Here is a 24614-nt window from a genome sequence, read left to right as displayed (position 1 = left end):
CAGCTTTTCGGAGCTCTCTCAGCCCCACCTACCTCACAGGGTGTTTGTTGTGAGGGAGAAGGGCAAGGAGATTGTAAGCCCCTTTGAGTCTCCTGCAGGAGAGAAAGGGGGGATATAAATCCAAAACTCTTCTTCTTCTTCTTCTATGTGGAGCTCTCTAAGCAATGAGATCTATTAAATGCCACTGGATGTAGGAGATGTGCATTGCAGAAACATTAAAAGGCAACTTCTGATTCTGGCAAATCAACAAGAAACTCAGCCACAGGGCCATGCACACCAGACAGTATTTGTTCCAGTGGAATTACACTTGGGATTTTAACGGCTCATTCTTGCAGCACCAAAGGGAACAACAAATGAATTCGCCTTAAACTGAGTTAGACCAGTGACCTTTCAACGTCAGTCTCATGTACTGTGAATATAGTGAATGATCATAGTTATTATTTTGTTATGTTGAAACCAAGCCTACATCTTGTTGAACCACAAAACTGACGTAAAGCTGCTGGAACAGATATGGCTGGCGTGAAGCATCTTGCCATGAAGCCTTGTTAATTGCTGCTGAAAATGCTGTAAGAAGCAACACTAGTTGATTCTACACAGTAAATGTATAACGTTTTGCAGTCATTATAAAGGAACCCATTTTCCCTTTTCCTGTTCATGTGTGTGCCGTGCAGGCAGTGATTGGAGAACATGGAAACAATCCAGGTTGCTTTCATGCCTTCACATGGAGACATATCTCTTTTTAAAAATGTTTTGCAACACATGTGTAGCTACACAGGCATGCAGAAATGAACCCCCACACAATACAATTGACTGCACCTGCAGAGTTGCACATGTGCAACACGCAAAATGTAAAAAAGAAAAGAAAAAGGGGCCTCTCTCAATGGCATGGCAATGGCAGGCAGATTCTCCCTAACTGTGGATGGTGCGGTGGAAAGGAGAGAAATAAAGCCCCTTCTTCCTGGGTATTCGCATGGGAGTGGCTCCAACCAGGAATTTTGAAAAAGGATGGCTGGTTTAGCAATTTTTGAAAATCCTGGGTTGAAACAGGGCAGACCTGTTTCTGGGGATGGGACCTGTGTGAAGTGGTTTATATGGCATTGTACACCCATTATATTTGCCCTGTGCAGAATTCATTTTGACAATTATTTGAATCCCACCACTGATCCCTGAAGTATAACACTCCTCCTCCTTTCCTGTTTTATCTATTTCTCTGAAATAGGTTATATCCTTCAATTATTACATTCCAATCATGAGACTCATTCCACCAGGTTTCAATGATACTTATTTCATTGTATTTGCTTAGCCGTGTTAAGAGTTCAAGTTCATCTTGTTTATTTTCCATGTTAAAGGTAAGGATTAGTTCATTTAGTGTAGAGCAGGGGTCAGCAACCTTTAACACCCAAAGAGCCATTTGGACCCGTTTTCCGCGGAAAAGAAAACACTTGGAGCCGCAAATACTTTTTGACATATAAAATGAAGATAACACTGTATATAGTCTCATGCAGGGAGAAGTTCCCTTCTTTGGGGCCCATTTTTTCCCATCAAAGCAAAACGGGGGGGGGGGGGGGGGAAAAAAGCCTGTTGTTTTTTACATGATTCAAATGACCAGCAATAGAACCCCCATTTCACACATTTCTCTTTTCTTGTGCTGAAAGACACTGATTATGCCCCCCCCCCCCAAAAAAGAACCCTCAAATTCTACTTGGATGGTGGATCAAAATTGGTGCCTTTAATGGGGTTGTCAACTTCTGGGGTGTGTGTGAACTTCTCCCCCCCCCCCGAGAAAATGTCTGCCATGGAGAGTGGACTTGACAGCCATATTCCTCACTGAGCATGGCCCCCGCCATGGCCCCAAAAGCCACAGCTTCTGAGAATCTACCCCCAAATGTCCTGGGATTTGCCTGCCAGGAGTTGGCAACCCACGACAACCATGGCTGAGGATGATCCCAGCCTTCCTCCCTTCCATGATCTACAAGCTTACCCTCTACTTGCTTACTTTGAAGTAAACCTTCCAAGATCCACGTGCAAGGCTTTCCTCATGCGCTCCTGCCCTCCTTGGCAATGCAGAAGCAAACAATTCCCACCCACCCCATCAAACAGCCCTGACGAGGGCAACCTTGCAGGGCCGCAAGTAATAACTCCTTTAAAACCTGACATAGTACTTCTCACCTGGACTCAGCCAGGCTGCCATCCGCCAAGAAAGCCCCTGGAGCTCAGCGGCGCTGCTGGGGGGGGTCTGCAACCCAAGGTCGCACTGCTGGGGTCCCCCATGTGGGCCTTTCCCCCCCAGAAGGACCCGGGGGAGGGGGAAATGAGGCCATCCAAAGCAGAGTCGACCTCTGACCCCCATTCAAGGGGGCAGACTGAGGTTAGGATTGCGCTGAAAATCTGTGCTCCTTGAACTCCCTCCCGTTTCCCACCCTTTGCCGCTCACCTGTTCAAGAGGATCCACCAATGGTGCTCTGCCCCCGCTCCATCATCAGCCAACCAGGCACCTGGGACAGGGAAGCCGGAAGTGGCTTGGGATAGCCATCTCGGGCTGTGCCTCTCTAGGAACGGGGACTCTTTCCCATTAACCCTTAGGGTGACTCTCCGAAGGAGGCTGAGAGGACCCAAGCCACACGGAGCCACAGTGCAAGGACGAAAGAGCCGCATGCAGCTCCGGAGCCACAGGTTGCAGATCCCTGGTGTAGAGATATCGAAGGCCCCAGTTCATGTTCTCTGGCTGCTTATTTAAGGTTTTATCCCTCACACTGGTGGGTTCATGAACTATTCGTTCAGTTCTCTCCATAACCTTCGGACTATAATCCCCAGCACTTGATGAACTCCTGCACACCTGAATACTGTCTCCCTCCCCCACGTAACTCAGTTCAAAGCCCTTCTGATGGGTTTGTGAACCTCCTCGCAAAAATGTTCTATCTATAGGTGTGAGATACAACCCATCTCTTGCCAACTATCCCTCTTCATGAAACTGCAGACCATGATCCAAGAAACCAAAACATTCCTGGTGACACCACCTGCGAAGCTAGTTGTTCACCTCTACTATTCTCCTTTCCCTCCCTGGGCCATGTCCTTCAACGGGAAGTAGAGATGAAAGGACTCCCTGTGCATCCAGATCCTTCAACTTCCTTCCTAGAGCCTCAAAATCCCTTCTGATGTCCCAAAAGCTACGTCTTACAGTGTCATTTGTTCCCATGTGGAGCAAAAGGAAGGGGTAATGATCAGTGGAATTGACAAGTCTGGCATCTTGGATGTTTGCCCCAGGGAGACAGCACACCTCGTGAGACATCTTGTCATGCCTGCCAATGACTGTTTCTGTTCCCCTCACCAAGGAGTCTCCTACCACCACCACATGCCTTTTCTGGGATTTTGCAGGTACCATTTGATGGTTGAGCCTTCTGACACCTGAACATTTTGTGAGCGCTGACTCTGTTGCTCCTGTATCTGTCCCTTATCCTCACTGACAAGGGAGACAACTTCAAATCTATTTTGTAGATTCAAACTCACAGAATGCTCCCTGATCCCTCTACTACTTTGAGCCTCATTCCTCCAATTGCCCATCTTTGGTGTTTGAGAGCTGCTGTCCTTCTCAAAGAGATCCCCTGTGGGTTCCACACCTATTACTGTCTGCTCCATTCTATCTAGGAAGTCTTCATTTTTTAAAATGTTCTGAAGTGTAGATACTTGCGCCTCTAGCTTCTGGACCTTCTCTTCCAAAAGCGCAACCAGCTTACACTTGCTGCAGGCGTAAATGCCCACATCGCCCAGCAAAAAAACAGACATTCCACAGCTATTGCAGGTGACTGCAGCAACTCCCTGACTATATATATTTAGTAGTCTTCAATAGTGTTTCCTTCAAAAAGTCTTGCCTATTTAACCAAGGACTTGTTCACTGAGCTCCAGAGAATGAGACCTAATGTCTGGAGCCTCTACCCCGTATCCAGACTCTAACCCACCTTCTATTGACTCCCCCAAGATTGCTGCTTACTGACAAACAAACAAAAAAACTGTGCGTTTTCAGCAGTCAATGAGAGTGCTGAAGACAGCTGAATGGCAGTTAAATAGAGGTGGTGATTCACCAGAAGCCCCACTTCTGAGAAGCCTGAGGCAAGCAAACAGCCAGGACAAAGAAAAATCCTCTCACACACAAAAGCCTTCCCAAGCCCTCAAAAAGCAAACACACAAGCCCTCCAAAAATGCACACAGTTAAAAAATTGACCTTTAAAATGCCCCCCCAAAAGCACAGCTCACCTTTTGCTTTCTCCCTGCTCCTTTTCTGCTTCCTCCCAGAGTTCAGGGCGTGTGCCTCTGCCTCAATGAATTTCAGGGTCTTGTGAGGAGTCCCCTTTAGATGGTGAAGTGCACTTCAAATACAAAGTGGTTGCCAACTTTTGCAGCTTCCTGCTGAACCTGGGACCCACAATCCCATACTTATGCCCCTTTATCTAGCCATGGCAAAAAATTTGTTGTAAGAATCAGTATTTTGAATTTTGTCTGGGAACCAGTGGACAGCCAGTGCAATTCTTCAACTTGCTGCCTGAACGAGCCCTTAAAGATGAGGGTTGAAGCCAGAGATCTGGCATCCCTTCTACACACTGACATGACTTGCAGGTGCTTGACTAGGCCCTGTTTGTACAGCCCCATGCAGGCAGAAAAATAGGTCTGTTGACACCATGATGGGTTGCCATGGATGTGTGGCAATCTAAGACCAGCTTGGTATTTATTGGTTCTACACCTGCCCTGCTGTCTCTGGAAAACAGGCCTGCCTATTTTCAAAACACTGAAGAATGTCAAATATGTTTAAGGAGAACCACAGATGACAATGAAAGAGAGAGAAATGTATATAATAGAGGCAATAATATCATATTCAGAAAACTAATACCTCTCTCCAGTCTTAGTAAGCTACCCAGCAAGGAAATGCAGATTTGGCTCTTGCCAGGCTAAGGGGTCAGGTACTTCAAACTGCTACATTCACATGAAATAATAAAGGATTAACTGAATGCTGTACCAGGCCTGACAATCCTTCTGTAAAGTGACAGTGTAAAGCAATGCTTCCTTCTGTTTCTTTGCGCACATAACATTATCATTATTGTCCTGGGCTCTACAGGCAAACCAGTCAGGTCACCTCTGGAGCTGTGTCCTCTGGTCTGTGTAGTGATGCTTAGGAGTGTTGATAGGTGCTGGGTTGGCAACCAAAAGCTGGAGCTGAAGGCAAGGAACTGGAGCTGATTTGCACCCAGTGGAAAAGTGGACCCAGCTGGAAAACCTTCCCAAACCTCAGCCTAATTAGGCTCAGAAGTAATCAGGCTCAGCTAACCTGCTGGCAGTAGTTAAGTTCCTGTGGGTGCTTTGGCCAGGATCCTGCAAAGAATTATTGTTCTCACTGGCTGGCTGTGGGATGGGTTATGTTTAGTCAGTGGAGCGCTTTGCCTTCTTTGGGCCACCTCTGCCTTCTGCCATTCTTGCAGAGCATCCCCTGGAGGTATATGGGCCTGGGTTTACATCCTGTTGGGTGGAAGGCTGAAGGTTATTTCAAGGGCTAATGGTGAAGTCTCCCTTATCTGGTCTTTCTCAGTCTCTTCTCCTGTGGTGTTGTCCCTATGCTGAACAGGAGAGGACATGAAACTTATGGTCACTTGCTGTTGCCAAAGCACATGTCTTTGTTGGAGTGCTGCTGACATGGGTCTTTCATCACCTAGTGTCCTACCGTCATTCCTTGTAGTCTGATCATGCTCTTTCAAAACAGTGGGTATTTTATCATCAGCATATGGCCAGAAGGTGGGGTCTATAATTATGTCTAGTAATGTGTTAGAACGCAGTAATACAAAGCTGATATTGAATTGGGTGTACAAATGTTCAAATAAATTACTGTGCAGGATGGCCCTGGTAGTGCTGCAGGGTCCACATGGCAGTGGGTGCTCTCGATGACCCAGCTGGAAGTAGAGACAATCAGGGTGGAGGGCGCATGTCGCTCCGCCAACGGAGCAGGGCCCATCCAGGCCACAGGTGGGAAATGTGAATGAAAAAATGGGGAAAGGCACTGCATCCAGGAGGATGGGAGGCAGAAGCCTGATTGGGAATTGGAGATAGGAAAGGAAGATGTGTGAGGTTGCAGCAGCAGGAGGAGGAAGAAGGCCGTGGCGCTGTGGTAGGAGAGGCTGTGCCCAGGGAACATTCTCTGCCACAGCCCAGATGACTGAAGGGAAGTTTCTGGCAGCTTACTTACTCAGTGGGGGCCTGTTTGTCCCAGAGCAGCCAAGGAGGCATGGTTGGCATTATTCCCAAGAGTTCCCAGGTGCCAGGTTGAAGGCAGGACAGGTATTCCATGGCACCATGTGAGAGGACACAGAAGTTTAATTGTTAAGAGGAGAGCATTTCCAAGAGACAAGCACTTCTGTCATTAAAGAGGTGGCCGAGGAAGAACCCGGAGGGAATCCTGGTGCTAGCTGGGCAAGAGTCCCTGATCCGAAGCTGTGGTGCAAGCAGCTTGTAACATTATTACATCGTTTTGTACAGTTATATGCTTTTGATGCCTAGTCCCTCCTATTGATGATACTGACGTGCTCTATCTTATACAGAAGCTTTAACATAAAAATATTGGCACGTGCTGCCTCCTGCTGTTTATTTGTGGCGTATCTCTGCGTGCATAATTATACTAACAGATACACAGGAACAGAGAGGAGGGATCATAAGACAGTGTGCTTGCACAAGATACAGCATAAGTACCTGTAATAATAAACAAGAGTGTTGTGGCTTCTAAGAACTAATGAAGTTTTATTCCAGCATATGGTTTTGTAGACTGGAGTCTACCTCTTCAGAGTCCAAGAGTGAATTCTTGCTATGCAGAAACAGTGTACAAGAATGGGAGGAAAAACAACGATAATTGCAGGATGAAATTTAATTATATTTTTTTACTTTGTTATTGGTCTTTTCCACATAAGTCACATAGAACATTTCCAGAATGTTTTCAGTCCCCCCATTTATCACTATGTTTGTCCACATTCACCTTCTCTAAAACGTTTCATGGCTGCCATGAAGGGTTTTTAATTTTAATTTTTTTGCTTCATTGAAACAATGCTTCATTGATTCATTGCTTTGATTCTCCATAGCTCTGTCTCATTGATGCTTTCTTAATTCAACCGAAAAAGCAAAAAACAAAACAAGACAAAAACCCAGAATGTTGAAAATAAAGGTAAAGGGGAAAGGAATGAGATGAGGGACATGAAAAAATTGTGCTGAAGAGAAAATTGGGTGATGGCACAGAGGCATGGAAAACAGCCAGTGGGAAAGATAAAGTGTTTTAAATGTGATCACGCTGTGAGAGAAGCCAGCTTGGAAACATGTCAGCAGAAAGAAACGTTTAAAAGGGGTTTCAAAAAAGTTGGAGAAAAATTCTTTTGGAAACATTTTTGAAACCAAAGGTGGAAAAAATAATGTAAAACTCCATGGAGGGAACATTTTATTTATAGCCTAAATTTTTTGAAAGTGGCTTGTGCCGGAAAGGCCATTGCCTTTCTCTCTGAGACTCAAGGTATATTACAACTGAAAACAATGCAGTCAGAATGGTATAATATTACAGGACATACAGCAAGATTAGCGAATACACTAATGCAGACAAACAACGTCACAAAATTAGAGAATAATGAAGTGAAACATAATGCATAGAGCAGTAATACAGCTGGATTAAAACTGGGCCATAAAACTAGAGGACAATGCTAAAGAAAGCATAGCATACATTTTAGTTCCACAGACATTAAGTACAACTTTATTAACTTTATACATAACATTGAAATCTAATAATGGAAAATACAGAGACCATTTACTAGTAATTCTAGGGTAGATAGCTCTTATAGTAGGCGAGGAGTCCCAGGTTTTGCTAAGACCATTAATTCCGGGGGGGCGGGGGGGGGGGTTCGTCATAAATCCAAAGTCTTTGTTCAAGGAATGTGTGAAGAAAGATAATTTGAAACCCTGTTGGAGGAAGAAAGTCACTGCTGATACATGGCACCACTGCAAAGTGTTTAAGATAAGAGAGGGACAGAGGTGGTTTGTCATTGCCTGCCTGTGTGTAGCAACCCTGGACTTCCTTGGTGGTCTCCCATCCAAGTATTAAATAAGACATCCCTGTTTAGCTTCTGAGATCTGGCAAGATTAGACTAGCCTGGGCCATCCAAATCAGGGCTCTTAATGCACCCCAGTTCTTTTTTTTCCCTTGTAGACAGCAGAAGGTCTTGGTTGACACATGGTAGCATATATATGGGAGCATGAGCAAGTGTATGTGCACAAGATGATACAGCTGGTGTTATTGGTCCTTGGAGCAGCGTTGGCTGAGTAAATGGGGCAAAACTAACTTGTTGAAAACTGGTCTTTGGGTTTGTGTCTCTGGTAATTTGTTCATTGTTGGTAGGCACTATGCATATGGAAAATATTACATTTGTACATGCTTTCAAGTTATTGGGGGAATAAAACAAATATGATGTACAAATGCAGTCGTAGATGGTGCAAATAAACAACTACCGGTAGTCAATATAACAGTGAAGGAAATTGCAGGCTTATTGAAACAGTGAGAGTTATAGACCAAAGTTAACCTTTAGCAGAAAAAGCCAGTCTTGTGAACTTGCAAATAATTAAGCAAAGTGGCTTGCAATAATATACCTTCATTAAAGCCCATTAAGGAAGTTAAACAAACAAGTAGAAGGTGCAAAGTCTTGTCAGGAACTTAAAGGGCTTTCTAATTGTAAGCAACCAAAGGAGGGATGTAATTTCTTCTCCTTACAGTGATTAGTGTAGCAGAAAGGAAAACTCTGGCTACAGAGTTGCTCATGGTTCGGAAGCTGTGGATGATCAGCTGGTGACATTTAAATAATGGCACCCCAGGTTGTAGATCTACAAAGGAATGCTGATGGAAAACTGGAGAACATGATAGCAGATATCAACTCCTTAGGTACACCTCCGGTGCTACAGAAGAACAGGTCTTCCTTTGGATGCAATTTTATTTTATTTTATTTATTTATTACTGCCCCTCCCAATACAGGCTATGCTAGGATGCAGATCCCCACCCCACCACACCCCGTAGGATGACATGGGGTGTTGGTCATGTTATGCAGCCTTAATTCATTATCTGTAGGAAGTTAGCCATAGGTGGGGGTGTTCTTGTGCAGTAATGAGAGAAGTGTGAATGTGCTGGGCTTGTTGGTAGGAAGATGTGGGTGGCTTAAGCAAATGCTTGATACATTTAGTGCTACACATCCACAGATTTTTACTTTTCATTTTCTAGCTTATGGGGCTTGAACTATGGACTGTATTATGTTCTGTAAAGGCAAGGGAATCTATCTAGAAAAGGTTCATGATCTAGATACAAAAAAGTAGCCTTGCCAGCCTTGGATCTAGATACAAAAAAAGTAGCCTTGCCAGTCTTGGAAACAAAATGTAAGACAAATGAACCTTGTGGCTATAACACAGTATTGCGGTGGCACTTCAGGGTGGCAGTCTTTAGCAGAAGCAAAGTAACTCCATGAATGGGTATACCTTGAAAGACAAAAATTGAGCAGTATCCCATTCGTAGCAAAAGACTTGTGCCCCACCGTGTATTCTGCTTCAGGTTGTTGTGCAGTTAATTTGGTGGAATAAGTTAGAAAAAATTGGGGGTCTTTATTATATTTCTAATGCTGCAGGTATCCACATTTGGATAGCAAGTCACTCTTACTTAACAGGAAAGTCTTTTTCTTGGAACAGATAATTGCACTATTTCTCTGTTAGGAAATTGCTCTGTCTTTTGTTTTCATTATGGTCCTCAATGGGGGGGGGGGCATGAAGTACCCATGAAAAGGCAGGTTCTTTTGCTTCCTCAAACAGCCCTGTGTTAATAACTGTGACTCAGATGTATAGTCTACTCAATCTTTACAGGTGTGCTGTGTCTGCTGTTGCCAACTTGCCTGAACAGACCAAAGACCAGTGCAGTCCAGCAATCGTTTTTGTTTCATCAGCTTGCCTGTTGTCTGCTTTAGAGTTCGGGGATGCCCATTTAAAAAGACTTAAGAATTGTAGTCAGAGACAGCAACTCTGTCCTCTGACCATGGAACTCTTTATATGCAGGTTTGATTTTGAGGCTTATAAATGCTGACAGTGGAGAAGTATTCTAAACATGTTTTATTGTTGCTTTTAGTCTGTTTGGTTTTAGTTCTTATTGTGTGCCATCTTCTGGACTTCATGTTTGGATTGAGCGGTGATGTAGTAATTCTGTGTATGAATACACTGCTACTTTTCCTCTCCCACTTTAATTTCAAAAGTAAAGTAGATTTCTTCTATGCCAATGCAACTGCCAATTCAGTGTGCACTCAGTTCATCACTGTACTTTGCCCTTCTTTCATATTTTATCGTACTGTGTAAGGGAGGATTCATCATATTGTATGGCAGTCTATCCACATATGGAAGGGTCTGCACATTATTGAGCTATTCTGAAGTGTCCCCCAACTACTGGATCCAGTCTTTCTCTTCCTTAACATGACAAATATACCAACAGTCTGGAACTATCTGCGCTATCAGTTGTAACTGAGAGTATCATCTGTGAGTCCTGGGGATGGTATAAAGGGTATTTATGTACTTAATTTTTTTAAAAAAAAAATCCCCTTCCATTCAAAGATAATTATTTTCAGGGCATGCTGTAAGTATAGACAATGAAAATAACAACATAACAGTAAAAACAACTGTTCTGCATACCCCACACTGGTGAGGCAGTGGGTCAATAAATCATAACCAACCATGTCAAACACTGTGAGATCCAACAATAACAGCACAGTTGACCCACCGTGATCTGGCTATCTACAGAGATTTATATAAGGGCAGCCAGCACAGTCTCTGTCCAGTGGCCAGGTCAGAAGCCAGACTGAAATGGATCCAGAACCACTATGCCCTCCAGGAAACTGTGTAGCTGTTCAGTTGCCACTCTCTCAACTATTTTAGCCAGAAACAGAAGATTGGTTTGTAGTTGGCTAGGTCAGAAGGATCTTGAAATGGTTACTTCAAGAGCGGTCTTACCACAGACTTCTTCAGCCTAGACAGGAAAACTCCTGAAATCAAGTACAGATTGATGACGTCCCTTTTAGGGATCCACCAACCCTCTCACCGCCGGCCCTGGTTTTAACAAGCAAAAATGGCCAATGGATCTCTAGTTAATCTTACTGTATCAAAATTGGCAGGAATATCACTGCAGAGCCACAAGACTTTAAAAGAAGAAGATTATTGAGATATTGTGGTCCAAGACTGTATAAGGCATTGGCCTGAAACTAAGGGGCAAGGAATCTAGATTGAACAAATAGAAATAATACCTCTTGGTAGTTGACTTCTAGCAACAGCTACATTTTGGACCAACTGTGTTTTCCAAATACTTGTTGATGGCAACAACACATAGAATACATTATAGAAGTCTGTTGTGGATGCTCTAAAGTATGAATGGCCATGGTCAAATTCTCCCTCCCAAGAAGAGGTCAGCTGTGCTGGTTAAAGGCATGTCTGGCCTGGCCATAATGGCTACCTGACATTCTAAAAGCAACAGCCCATCCAAGGACTCTAAATGTCATGATCTGGAAATCATTGAAAATGGCAACCACTGGTTCAGCTGTGTTCCAGATCAAAAGAGCCTTCATCTGGTCTAATAAAGTTTCAATTCATGCAGTCCACACCTGGCTTCAAACAACAATTTGGTGTTTCCACTGCTTCTCTAGAATGATAGAAAACAGAGGAAGAGCTGAATATCAGAACATATGTACACTGCTGAGAATGAGATTACAATTGTGTACATGTGCCATTTGGTAACTGACTTTGAATGAAATGGGTTCCTGGGATCCACTGTTATTCCTTTGTGGCATGAAATGAAATGGAGCTGGAGGTTATCTTTGTGAATGTGGAGTGCTAGCTTTGTGAATACTGCTTTCTTAGAAGGATATGACTGGCTTTTTGTGGAGTATAGGTAAATACTTGCCTTTAGGATCCCCACTGATTGTCGGTTGCAGTTTTGTGTATCGTTGTCCTTCTCTGCTGGCCGTATGTTTTGGGGCCTCCAAGACATGACAAGACAAATGTGTCTATACAAAATTACACTATTGTCAGAGTCATGCTGGAAATTTGTAAACAGAGTTCTGTGGAAACTGTAAAAACCTTAATTTTTTCAAATTAGCCATTTAAGTAAAATTTATGACAATTTCAGATTCAGATGGAACTGACATTTTTCTTGGGGAAGAAAGTGTGTAGGTGTGTCCCCTGCACGTATGCTGGGTGGGAAGTTTAGCTTTCTTGTTCATTTCACCTCTGCTTCAATGCAGCCCAAGGGGAAAATGCAGCTGTAGGGACATATTATCCAACAATAAACCAGAAGTCAAATGTATGCCGATCACAGCTCTGTAAAAGAAATTAGAGACTCTCTGCTCATGCTAGTTTGTTATCTGCTGTTATCTCCACCAGCAAGACTGCCAGGCTAGTTTTCTAGTCTGGTGGCTAAGATAAGGGCAGGAGGGAGGCCCCTGAGTCTAGGTTGATAATAGGATGGGGGAAATGCCAGTTGAGACTCATACATGTGTCTTGCATGTTGTTGCTGTGAGGAAAGGGGTGAATTTGGGAGAAGGTTATTTGTAAACCTGCTTGGAAGTTACAATTTCTAATCATTTAAACCATTTTCCAATTCCTAAATGTGTGAGGGTTGATTATAGTCACTCAGGGTTGAGTGAAAGTCATTCTGCGTCTTCTCAGATTACCTCTGGTCTTCATGCACTCCTCTAATGTTCCGTGGCCATGCCACATAATTGCAAAGAGGTTTCAGAATGTAAAACTCTTGTTAAAATTAAACTCAGAGTCCAGAACTTTTATCTTCCTCACCCCTGAGGCATATCAAGACCAACAGTTCTGGAAGCAGGACCTCAGGGAAGGTGATGCATTTGCCATGTATATTTAAAAACCTAGACTTGACTTGAAATTGATAGGTTGTGCACCACTTGTGTATTACACATATTTAATTTACTACAGGGATTAAGAGGTTGTTGGGTATCTCAATTTCCCCATGCATAATAAGTGAATACTTGCCATTGTATTTAAGTGATGGTGCACTCATGGTTGGGGGGAGAGTGCTGTGCAAAAAGGTGTCTGATGGACAGTTGAACAGGGGAGATATCCACAACAGTTGTACCACCAAGGATGTGCTTGTATCATTGAATATGTAGCAGAGCTCCCATGACAAGTGCTGAGTTTGTGTTTATCTGTGGAACTGGTGTAGTGTAGGTTTTCACTACTGACTGTGGGAGGGTTAGGTTGAAGGAGGAAGTGCTCTGTGGGCGTTCCGTTGGGTGTTTGGCAGCTCGCTGTAGTTATGTGGTCCATGCCCAGTGTCTCTTTCCTGTACTGATGACTCTGCTGAGCTGCTCTGTTTGTATCTGGAAGCACTCTCCCTTGTGAGGAGCCTATGTGCTTTTTGGATCTTGTTTTGAGAGTATCTTGTCAAGAACCAAGGAGATCCTCCTGACACTGAGAGACATAGGTAGGTCAGCTGCACATTCTGTCCCTGCTGCTGTCGCTCTGACTTGGGTCCAGCATAAGTGCCCAGCTAAAAACATGATCTTCGTGGAGAAATACAAGGAAACTTTGAAAACAGCAGATTTGGTTACTAGAAGACAGATGCTGTGAGGAGCACTGGAGGAGGATTACATATATGGAAGGTTGACTCAGAGAAGAGAGGGAAGGCTAAGCCGTGGGGAAAAAGAAGGTTTTGTGGATAAATTAGATTTAATAATAATGTGCTTGAGAAGTACCTAGGAAGGAGGCTGTATGTATGTGTTTGAGGAATTAGGTAAGAATCTGAAAAAGATCCTCAGAAGGATTCTTTGGTAGGAGTAGGAAAAAGACAACACACCCAGTGATCTTAAACCACTAAGAGTGAGAGAAGAGGCTGAGAGAAAGATGAGGAACCAAATACAATGAATGAGAATCTGTTTGGGTTGCTGGATGAGGCAAGCTCTGGAAAGGAGGTTCTTAGCTCCCTCTTATTGTGTTGGTCTTCATCACTGGTGGAATAATTCCTCCCTCCTTAGATATGGCTCTAGCTTGGGAAGTAGCCATCTAATTTGATAAAAAACTTTAAAAATTGCTTTTGTTTGACACTTTCTTACTGCTGTATTTGATCTACAAAGGAAGTTTTATGGCTGTTAATAAAACTTTATATTTACTTAATAGCGAGGCCAGTTTTCCAGTGAGAAAGTTTGTCTATAAATTCTTGTTTTGCCCTCTGTGCCACTCTGCATGGAACCTGGGTTTCAAGGACATAGGTAAGGAGGGGGTTCTCGGGTTCAGAGCCCCCCATTCATGTCTGAAGCTCCGCCCACCCGTTTGTGGGTTTTAAAAACATTTTTAGTGTTTTTCAGTTTTTGGCCTGCAGGGGGCGCAGTGTTTAGGCTAGCAGCACCAAACTTTCAGGGATTGTTTGGGGGACTCTCCTTATGATACTACCCAGGTTTGGTGAGGCTTGGTTCAGAGGGTCCAAAGTTATGCACTCCCAAAGGGGGTGCCCCATCCTCCATTGTTTCCAATGGGAACTAATAGAAGATGGGGGTTACATCTTTGAGGATCCATAACTTTGAACACCTGAACCAAACTTCACCAAACCTGGGAGGTATCATCAGGAGAGTCTCTTAATGATATCACCCAGGCTTTGGAAAGTTTGGTCCAGTGGGCCCAAAGCTATGGACTCCCAAAGGGAGTGACCCATCCTCCATTGTTTCCAATGGGAGCTAATAGAAGATAGGGGCTACACCTTTGAGGGTTCATAACTCCGGACACCCTGAACTAAATTTCACCAAACCTGGGAGGTATCATCAGGAGAGTCTCTTACTGATATCACCAAGGCTTTGTGAAGTTTGGTCCAGGGGGTCCAAAGCTATGGACTTCCAAAGGGGGTGCCCCATCCCCCATTGTTTCCAATGGGAGGTAATAGGAGATGGGGCTACACCTTTGAGGGTCCATAACTTTGGACCCCCTGGACCAAACTTCACCAAACCTGGGTGGTATCATTAGGAGAGTCTCCTAAAGATACCCTAAAAGTTTGGTGCTGCTAGCTTAGCAGTTGCACCCCTGACAGCAGGCACCCCCCAGATTTCCTCAGATTCTCCTTTTAAATCCACCCCCTTCGGCATGGATTTAAAGGGAGAATCTGAGGTCCTCAGTTTAGAAGAAGAAGAGTTGGGATTTATATCCTCCCTTTCTCTCCTGTAGGAGACTCAAAGGAGCTTTCAATCTCCTTGACCTCCCCCCCTCACAACAAACACCCTGTGAGGTGGGTGGGGCTGAGAGAGCTCCGAAAAGCTGTGACTAGCTCAAGGTCACCCAACTGGCATGTGTGGGAGTGCACAGGCTAATCTGAATTCCCCAGATAAGCTTCCACAGCTCAAGCGGCAGAGCAGGGAATCAAACCCGATTCCTCCAGATTAGAATGCACCTGTTCTTAACCACTACGCCACATTGAAAGTGATGCTGTTTCACGTTGGGGGATAATCCACCCAAAACAGAATCACTTTCAATGTTGTTTAACTGGGGACCCTAGATTCTCCCTTTAAGGTGGATTTAAAAGGAGAATTTGGGCTCTCTAGTTTAAACACCATTGAAAGTGATGCTGTTTGGGGGTGGATTCCAGCATCACAGCGGCTGCCGGGGGGGGCGCAAAACTCAGATTTTGCACCGGGCTCCATTTTCCCTCTATGCCTCTGCCCAGAGGGGAGGGCAGAAGGAATTGCCAGTTGCCGGCTGGGAGCCCAGCTGGTGGGGGGCAGGGGAGGCCAGGGCGGGGGAGTCTGCCGTCTCCGGCCTTGGAGAGCTGGAGGCTGGGCTTGGGGAGGCATGGCCATGCCATAGGGGTGGGGGGGGTGTGGCCCCACCCTCGAACCCCCCCATAAAAAATCTATACCTACGTCCCTGCTGGGTTTTCTAGCTGAGGAAATTTGAGTCTGTATTCAAGCAGGGAGCAGAAGGGAGCAGGTCTTTTCTTTTTAAAGTGGGCCCCATTTGCCTTCTAAGTGAGGGGGCCCAATGGTATTTATTTACCAGGAATTAAGCTGAACTTGGGTAGTTAATTTAGATGGAACATGTTGATGGAGCTGTAGATTGAAAGGGCTCCAGAAATGCAGAACATTATTTTTAACATTTACCACCACCCACAGCTGAGAGGGAACAGGCTTTTATTAAAAGAATGTGTGATTAATGATTCACAGACAAAGCTGCAACTCTGAAGGTTATACAATACGACACACACACTTACATAGATTCATTTATCTAACTATGCATAGCCCACCACAATAATCAAAGACAACACCTAACCCTAAACATAATTTATAGTGCAGAAGAAATACCATGGTGACATGCTTGCCAGCAGAAGACAGGAGGATGGTAGTGCCATAGATAGCGGTGGGTTAACTAGCAGCATTAGACACATGTCAAGCGAGAGGATAGGTGATTGATAGAAAGTTGGGTGTCTTAAATTGAGCAGATGGTGGGATGTGAATCTGTTAATGTGGGATGGAGATGGAGGGTGCATTCCTGTTCAGCAATGATTATTTGTGTAGTCTGTTATCACGTGGAACTGCATTTGCTTGCATTCATGCCTTTTTTAACCTTGCCTTTCTCTCTTTCTCCTTTCCCTGTTATCTGTCTTCCAGCCTGCAGTTTAAATTTAGATTGCAAGTACTTTAGGGTAGGGGTTTGGGTGCAAAAATGCACTATTTACTGATGGCTGTACGCAAATACGTTGTTGTTGTTGTTGTTGTTGTTGAAGTTCTCTTCCCCAAGTGCTGAAAAGATCTTTCAGGTAGCCTTGGATACTTAAGACTGTAGAGCATTAGTACACATGGATAGGAAGTGCAATAAGTGTGTGATCTTTTCACACGGGACATTCTACAGTGGGTTTTTGCTTTTCCCTTTATACCATTCTTTCCATATAAGAGACGCGTGTAGCGTATCAAGTGATGATTTAGTAAGCTACCAGAACTGTTTTACTGTGAAATGTAACAAAAAAGTAATATGACATTTCTCTCCACTGAGGTAGGATCCTTTCATAGTATTCTGTATTAAACATAATTAATAATAAATACAAATATGGCAATCAGAGGGAGAAGTGGGAATAGCAAAGTACACCTTTATGTTGCACAGATGTAAATGTTCACCCTGCCCCTCATTTATCAGTTGCCATAACCGACTCCAGAAGGAACAGCTGGGCCCCTCTTCCATCTTGCCTGAATTGAGTTTCCACTAAGAACTCCTTTGCCCTCCTAGCAATCAGCTGTCATCTGTTGGAGGCAGCAGACAGGCATTTCCTCATCATGCCTAGACCCAGCTGAGACACACCCTCTTGGCAGTATTATAATTAATTAATTATTAATATAATTATTATCTAGAGGAAAATACCTTCCTGACCAGAGTGGTGATCAGAAGTACTGGGGGCATGTAAGATAGGGCCAGGAGAGTCAAGCACTAACTCATTCCTTCCTGCCCTTCCTCTCACTACGTTTGTGCTAAAGAACAATCCAGTGTAGCAGTTTTTGCAATACAGCTTTGCAGGAGTCCGCAGTGAAACCAGACAATCCATTTTAATTGTGTAGCTCAGCCTTGTTGTTGCTTCGAAAAAATTGGAACTTCTCTTAACACTAGTATTCAAAGTCTTCTGTAATTAATGTATAGAAATCTGTAGCAAAATAATAAGCATACTACTGTGAGGTGCGGGACAGCAGAGTCATTTTGGATGTCAGAAGATCAAGTACAAATCATGTCTTGAAGGTCACTGAATGGTGCTGGTCATGCTGGCAGGGGCTGATGGGAATTGTAGTCCATGAACATCTGGAGCACCATAGGTTGGCCACCCCTGATCTAAAGTTTTTACTTTTTGCTTTCCAGATTCTTGTAGACTGTTGAAAGGAAGCTGTTATACATGCTAGCCCAGAGGCATTACCTTAGTGGTGGATGAGGGTTTTCTCTGGCTTTCAACTTAAAAATGTATTAACTGCTGACCCAGAGTATGACTTTATATCTCACGTAGATTTCCAAGAGTGTATAAAATAGCTTTATTGTTCATGCATTTTCTCTGTGATTTCAGGGTCAGAAAAGAAATCTCCTCCTGATCAGCTGGGAAGTATCCCCAGTGCCATGGAACATCTGGGCTCAGGGAAGGCCAAACGTCTGGCTACATTGCTTTCAGGTCTGGTGGAATGCATGTGCTTTGCAGGTGTCATTTTTGGATGGGCGTCCCTAGTCTACGTCCTCAAGGATTTGCATTACTTCAGGGACCTGTGTGTGCCAATTGCCAATCAGACAGCAAATTCCACACTGGATGAAGGTATGATCAGGAAAGCAGAGATGCGGATGCTTTATTTCTCAGCTGACTCTTAACTTTTTAATTAATTTTTAAAACTTTGTGTGTTTTATGTAATAAATGAAGAGGAAATATTTAAGATACTATTCCACTGAAATCTTTGTACTCCATTTAATTACATCAGTTGAACAACATAAAAAGAAAGTTTGTCAGACTATATTCAGTTGAGATATAGCCTTCACTCTTAAAAAAAATATATAATATACATTTATTTAACCTTTTCAATCATTACAATAAACTCATTAAATTCAATCTTTTCAATTGTTACAGTAAAGTCATTAAATTCTATACAACCAAAGCCTTCACTCTTTTTAAGCATATCAGTTTGATTATCAAAAAGAATGTCAATTTGATTATAAAAAATTTAGTAAGCTATCATTTTTTCGTTAGCAGAATATTATCTGACTTCCAGTATCTCACAAAGTTGACCCTTAATAGCTCAGGTTTAATCACTATGCACAAATATGTGGGATGAGCTGGGAGTTATAAACATTGTCTATCCACCAAGCTTTCAACTATAAATAGCTAGCCAACAACTTTGATCCCTTTGCCAGGAAAGCTACTTGAGGGAATCCTGACTTCCTTGTCCAATGGCAAGCTGAGCCCATTCCTTCCTCATATGTACACCCTGATAAGCATTTTAGGATGACTATTGTCATGGCACACTGGCTTGTATTAATTCCTGTAGGGTTTTTTTGTGCTTGTAGACTGTAAAAGTGCAAGAAACAGCACTGGAATGTTTGGAGACGTGGAAGGATAGCTTGTCCTGCTTTGTTGTGGATAGAAGGGTAGAACAGGGACCTAGAATGGATGCACTCTATCATGCCAAATGCTTGCCAGGATATGTCAAGCTTTCAAGTATCAGCACTTAGCCCTAAAACATCTGAAGTAGTAGTGAGTTCTTTTGAAGGTGGGCAGAATGCATTTTCATGCCATTAAGTGACCACAACTGATCCCAGCACACCTGATGTTGTGGTTGTTAAACTCTTCTCTTATTTAGAAAGCAAATTCTGGGGATTAACAATATAGAATTAGGGTTTGCTAGAGATGAGTGGGATGAGAGGATGTGGAAAGACTAAAAATAGAGATGGAGCCTTACCCAGAGAAAGTATGAGCTTGTGGGTTAATTCATAGAAACCACATGGAATTAGGAGCTGTGCCTAAACTTCCTCTCCCTTTGCAGACTGCCGTGCCCAGGATGAGCAGTTCTCCCTCGTCTTCACTATTGGCTCCTTCATGAACAACTTTATGACTTTCCCCACAGGCTACATTTTCGACCGCTTTGGCACCACAGTGGCCCGACTGCTTGCAATGTAAGTTCTGGGTACAGTTTGGTTCCCTGTTCACCCTTTCAGGCATCTCTGCTCTATGAAATCAAACAGAATGGCCAGAAACTGATCTGAAATGGCTCCTGCAGCTTTAATAAATGTGTGCCAAGGAGATATTTGATAGTGCTGAATCCCTTCACTGCAGCACTAGGAACAGAAAAGTTGAACCAATTGGTTTCCATTCTGTCACATAGTACTTAAAATAAGAGCTTTGGATTAAGAGCTGGCAACCCTAGATGAAAAGATGATTAGCATGTGTACCCTGGTCCTGTAATAGCTGGAAGGCAGCTCCTGGTGAGATCTTCCCTTAGAATCTGGTCTCCTTGTCATAAAGTTCCCTTCATTTGGAAGGGGCAGAGAAAGTCCCATTGGTGTTACGAAAAGAAACACATCTTACCATGATATGCCTCTGAAGTTGCCAGCAATAGATACGGGCAAAACGTTAGCAGCAAAAACTACCAGACCATGGCCACAACAGCCAGTTGATTCCATCTGTAAAAGCCTTTGACAACACAAAGTCCCATTCACTTGGCATACAGAGAACAGAATGTGTCAGAAATTCTCTCCCATACTCCCCAAATCCCTCTTTCATTCTTTCTCAGTCTATCAAGGCTTCCAGACAGTGGGAATTATAAATGCCTGTTGTCTGAAGACCCAGACCACTTCCGAGGTCTTCTGATGTGCCCCAGGTTACTGATAACTTTCTCTTGACTTACTGCTTAACTTCAGACATACTTTTTTGGACCCATGACAGTTTTTTATTTTTTATTTTTTTTCAGTCTTATAGACCGCCCAACCCCCGGAGGGCTCTGGGCGGTGAACAACATAAAATAACAGTTACATATTGGACTGTAAATAATTTAAGCTAAAATGCAGCAATTAATAAACACAATGCCCGCAACAATTCCTATTAGACTCTCCCAGAAGGGGAGAAAAAGAATGGGCCTATAGGTGGTAATGGGCCCAGAGTATAGAAGGGGACGGGGGGCACACATATCAGCGGCTGGGCACTCCAAAAGCCCGGCGGAACAACTCCGTCTTGCAGGCCCTGCGGAACTCGCTAAGATCCCGCAGGGCCTGGACAGCTGGAGGAAGAGTGTTCCACCAGGCAGGGGCCAGGGCTGTAAAAGTCCTGGCCCGGGTGGAGGCCAGCCGCATCATTGAGGGGCCAGGGACTACCAGCAGATTGGCCTCCGCTGAACGCAGAGGCCTAGTAGGGACATATGGGGTAATGCGGTCCTGAAGGTATGAGGGTTGCAGTTTTTTACTTGCTGGTGTTGCTAATTGGAGACTCCCTGTGGCATGTATTGGACCTTGTGGAAGCTTTTGTCGTTTAGACAAAAGGGTACCTAAGAGTTTCAAAATTTCATGTTTTTTAATTCCAAACTTAAATCTGGGTCCATTTTGATTTGTGCAAAATCCCTTTCCACCCTAATGTTGATTCCCCAAAGCCACCTGTTGGCCAAGGTTTCTGCAGCATATCTTCTAAGTTGTTCTCCACTTTGGAGCAGGTGGGGGGGTGGGAGCGATAGAAACATGTTTTTCACTGTCTGAAATAAACTTCAAGATGTCCAGTTCAGGGTCAGTTATCAGATTCTTTGTCCTCATGGTGAACTGGTAGATAAATGGCATACATACGGCATACTCTTCACAATCGTGCCCCTAAGCTGGCACTACAATTAAGGAGATGGATTACTTTAGATCACCAGAAACTCTCACAGGTAGTGCTTAGCAGTTTTTATGGCTTTGGTGGTGGTCAGAAAAATAGATGAAAGGACTGAAGGACTGTTTTGCCATCCACACAGAAGGTGCCGTTGAAAATTTCTTATTAGATCTATTGCCATCCTGAGGCATTTCCTCTTCTTAGATATGCTCATGGGGGATAATTATTGTTCTTACATTTCGGATGGAGAGGAGAGGTTGAGAGAATGTGTGTGCTGCTGAGGACCATCCTGTAAGATCACCTTTTCAACTAAGATGCAAACTGAATCCCTGGGTCCAAATTCACCACTCTTTTCTCATTATCCCCATATACCCACTGCTTATGATGGTGCTGTGGTCTACCAAGGTCAATATTGTCTACAGTGTGATTTTTCCTGCAGCGTTTGGGACTCTTTAGTTTGGAGAGGAGGCGGCTGAGGGGGGATATGATTGAAGTCTACAAAATTATGCATGGGGTAGAAAATGTTGACAGAGAGACATTTTTCTCTCTTTCTCACAATACTAGAACCAGGGGACATTCATTGAAAATGCTGGGGGGAAGAATTAGGACTAATAAAAGGAAACACTTCTTCACGCAACGTGTGATTGGTGTTTGGAATATGCTGCCACAGGAGGTGGTGATGGCCACTAACCTGGATAGCTTTAAAAGGGGCTTGGACAGATTTATGGAGGAGAAGTTGATTTATGGCTACCAATCTTGATCCTCTTTGATCTGAGATTGCAAATGCCTTAACAGACCAGGTGATCGGGAGCAACAGCCGCAGAAGGCCATTGCGTTCACATCCTACATGTGAGCTCCCAAAGGCACCTGGTGGGCCACTGCGAGTAGCAGAGAGCTGGACTAGATGGACTTTGGTCTGATCCAGCTGGCTTGTTCTTATGTTCTTATGTTCTTATGTTCCTGCCTCCCACAAGAGCCTGAAATCCCCCCCCCCCCCATATCGTTTCTAGGGAGAGTATAAATAGGAAATCATTGGGTTTGTTGTCTTTAGGGAAGCCATGTTGATTTGTACCAGCAAGGCATCTGATCTCTGTTCTGTGAAACGAGTTTCTGATTGACGCACTGCTCAGCCTACAGGGATGGAAGTTCAAGGGTTCCCGTGATCATAACCCAGGAAATTGATACTTGCTGTAGCAGCAGTTTAAGTTCCTTAATTGGCTGAGTATATTAATGGAACAGGCAAAGTCATGCGGCTGTTTGTTAGTGGACTAATTAACCATGTGGAGAAAAGTAATGCTGAGGTGGCTGTATTAGGTTCTCTTTTCCCTCCTCCCATTCTCTCAGGGTATGAGATCAGCTCACTGGATCTGTGAAGTGTTTTTTCTCCCAGAAATGCCCACTCAACACATAAAGGGATCAAGGGCCATTGGTCAGTGCCAGTCTGTTCTTGAGTGAGAAGGCCTTTGGCCCTCTAAACATACATATACAGAGCTATGTTTGAGGCGCTTTCATAATACTTGTGGTATCGCAGGGGAATTATTGGCCCTTGCCCTTCTATGATTTCTTGCCATGTCCACGGCTGTGTGTAAAATGTGGTTCTGTGATTACTCTGTTGGTTACATAAGTTTGTATTAGCTAAAAGAGTTCAACATCCTGGGACTGAAAGTCAGCATTCATTTTGTAAAAGTAGTAAATAAATAAATAAATTTCTAACATCTTTGGCTATGAGCATAAACTTGGAAAATATGTGGGTAGTGTCCTGATGAATGGCATCCAGAAACCACGATTTTTCAAGATAAAGTGGTGGGAATGACATAGCAAAATTATGATCCATTATGGGAAAAAAAGCAAAAATGTTATTTTATTCCCCCTGTTCTCTGGGTAAGGGGAAATTTGGAGCAGCCTTTATAGGCTAACCGTGGGAGGGGGACATGGTTTTTATGCAACATGTGACCCTCCAGGGAATGTACAGCCTATTTGCCAGATGTCTGAGAACTCTTGATTTTGTAACTCCAGGCACTTAGGAGTATTCATTTGTTTATGAGATTTGTATACTGTCCTTCCTTACCAGGCTCAGGGTGATTTTTATTGCGCTCCTATTGTGGTATTATACGGAGCTAATGAGTTACATTCAGCCTGGTGGATTATAGACACCTGAAATAAATCAGATACCTGCGACTAGGTAGTATATCTCTTGAGTGAGAATTTTCTAAATATTTTAAGTATGGAGAGATGCATTCTAATTCCAAGATAGTGTTTCTTTTGTAATGGACTCCAGGTGCCAAGCCTTGCTGGAGTATTGTAATACTGGATACTGTTGCTTTGTTTTTTATTTTGTTTCTGTCTCTGCGTAGCCTTTCAATATGTGTTTAACGGGTCCTTTCAGCAACTGGATGAACCATGACTCTTATTCTTATTCCTCACTTTTCACAGATGAGCAGTGAGGCTGATAGAAAGATGGTGTCTTTGTGATGTTCCCTCAGTGGCATCATGGCAGAGCTTGAAGCAAAGACTTAGGCCAAGGCCAGTGGCTAAAGGGCCTGGCACCGGGTCACACTGAATCTGATCCCTCAGCATTGGTTCACAGCTGATGTGAACTCAAATCTAAAATATCTCAGTTGCCTTTCACTGCACAGTACAACAAAAAACTAGGAACCAGTTCAAAATAAACAATTTCATAATCAGAAATTTGGAAGGAATTTTTGAGGTCAGTGAAGAAGAGTCTATCCTAAAGAGACAGAGGGACGCTATTTCCCCATAAACCACAGAAGAAGTGAAGGACAGAAAGGAACAGTGAAACAGGTTCTGTCAATTGTCCAGTCTCCTGCATTTTGGCTTATGATTCATCTTCTTTTCAAACAAAGATAATGCAATATACAGTGGGCTAATTTGAAATTCCATAAGTATTTCAAATAGGCAACTGAAGCCTAATTTGCCTAATTTTTTATTATAACTCTTCAGATTAAAAATCTGTAGGTGGGAGATTCACATGATTAAGGAGTTTGGATTGATTCCCCTCCCCTCCCTTTCTCTCCTGTAAAGGGACTCAAAGGGGCTTACCAACTCCTTTCCCTTCCTCTCCCCACATCAAACACCTTGTGAGGTAAGTGGAGCTGAGAGTTCCAAAGAACTGTGACTAGCCCAGGGCCACCCAGCAGGAATGTGTAGGAGTAGGGAAACAAACTTGGGTCACCAGATAAAAGTTCATCGATGAGATGCAGGAGTGGGG

The 24614-nt window shown here is 43.6% G+C and overlaps 1 protein-coding gene across 4 annotated transcripts in view; it reads left to right on the top strand.

Moving 5' to 3' along the window:
* The window catches only part of SLC43A3 (solute carrier family 43 member 3), a 61901-nt gene that overhangs the window by 14926 nt on the left and 22361 nt on the right, over positions 1 to 24614 (top strand). For 3 of the 4 annotated variants that reach the window (XR_007243562.1, XM_048485376.1, XM_048485377.1), the window contains exons 2-3: positions 18119 to 18358; positions 19578 to 19707. Coding sequence is in view for 3 of the 4 variants with exons in the window: in XM_048485376.1 (XP_048341333.1) it covers positions 18169 to 18358; positions 19578 to 19707 (320 nt within the window). In the remaining variant the exon portion in view is untranslated. Of the gene's footprint in view, positions 1 to 13408; positions 13526 to 18118; positions 18359 to 19577; positions 19708 to 24614 lie in introns of those variants that run through there. The other variant, XM_048485379.1, reaches the window with a different exon arrangement.

This window comes from Sphaerodactylus townsendi, linkage group LG02 (assembly GCF_021028975.2).
Source record: "Sphaerodactylus townsendi isolate TG3544 linkage group LG02, MPM_Stown_v2.3, whole genome shotgun sequence".
In the NCBI taxonomy this organism is placed as follows: Eukaryota; Metazoa; Chordata; class Lepidosauria; order Squamata; family Sphaerodactylidae; genus Sphaerodactylus; species Sphaerodactylus townsendi.
The sequence above is the reverse complement of the archived record's forward strand: the minus strand, read 5'-3'. Positions and strand labels throughout refer to the sequence as shown.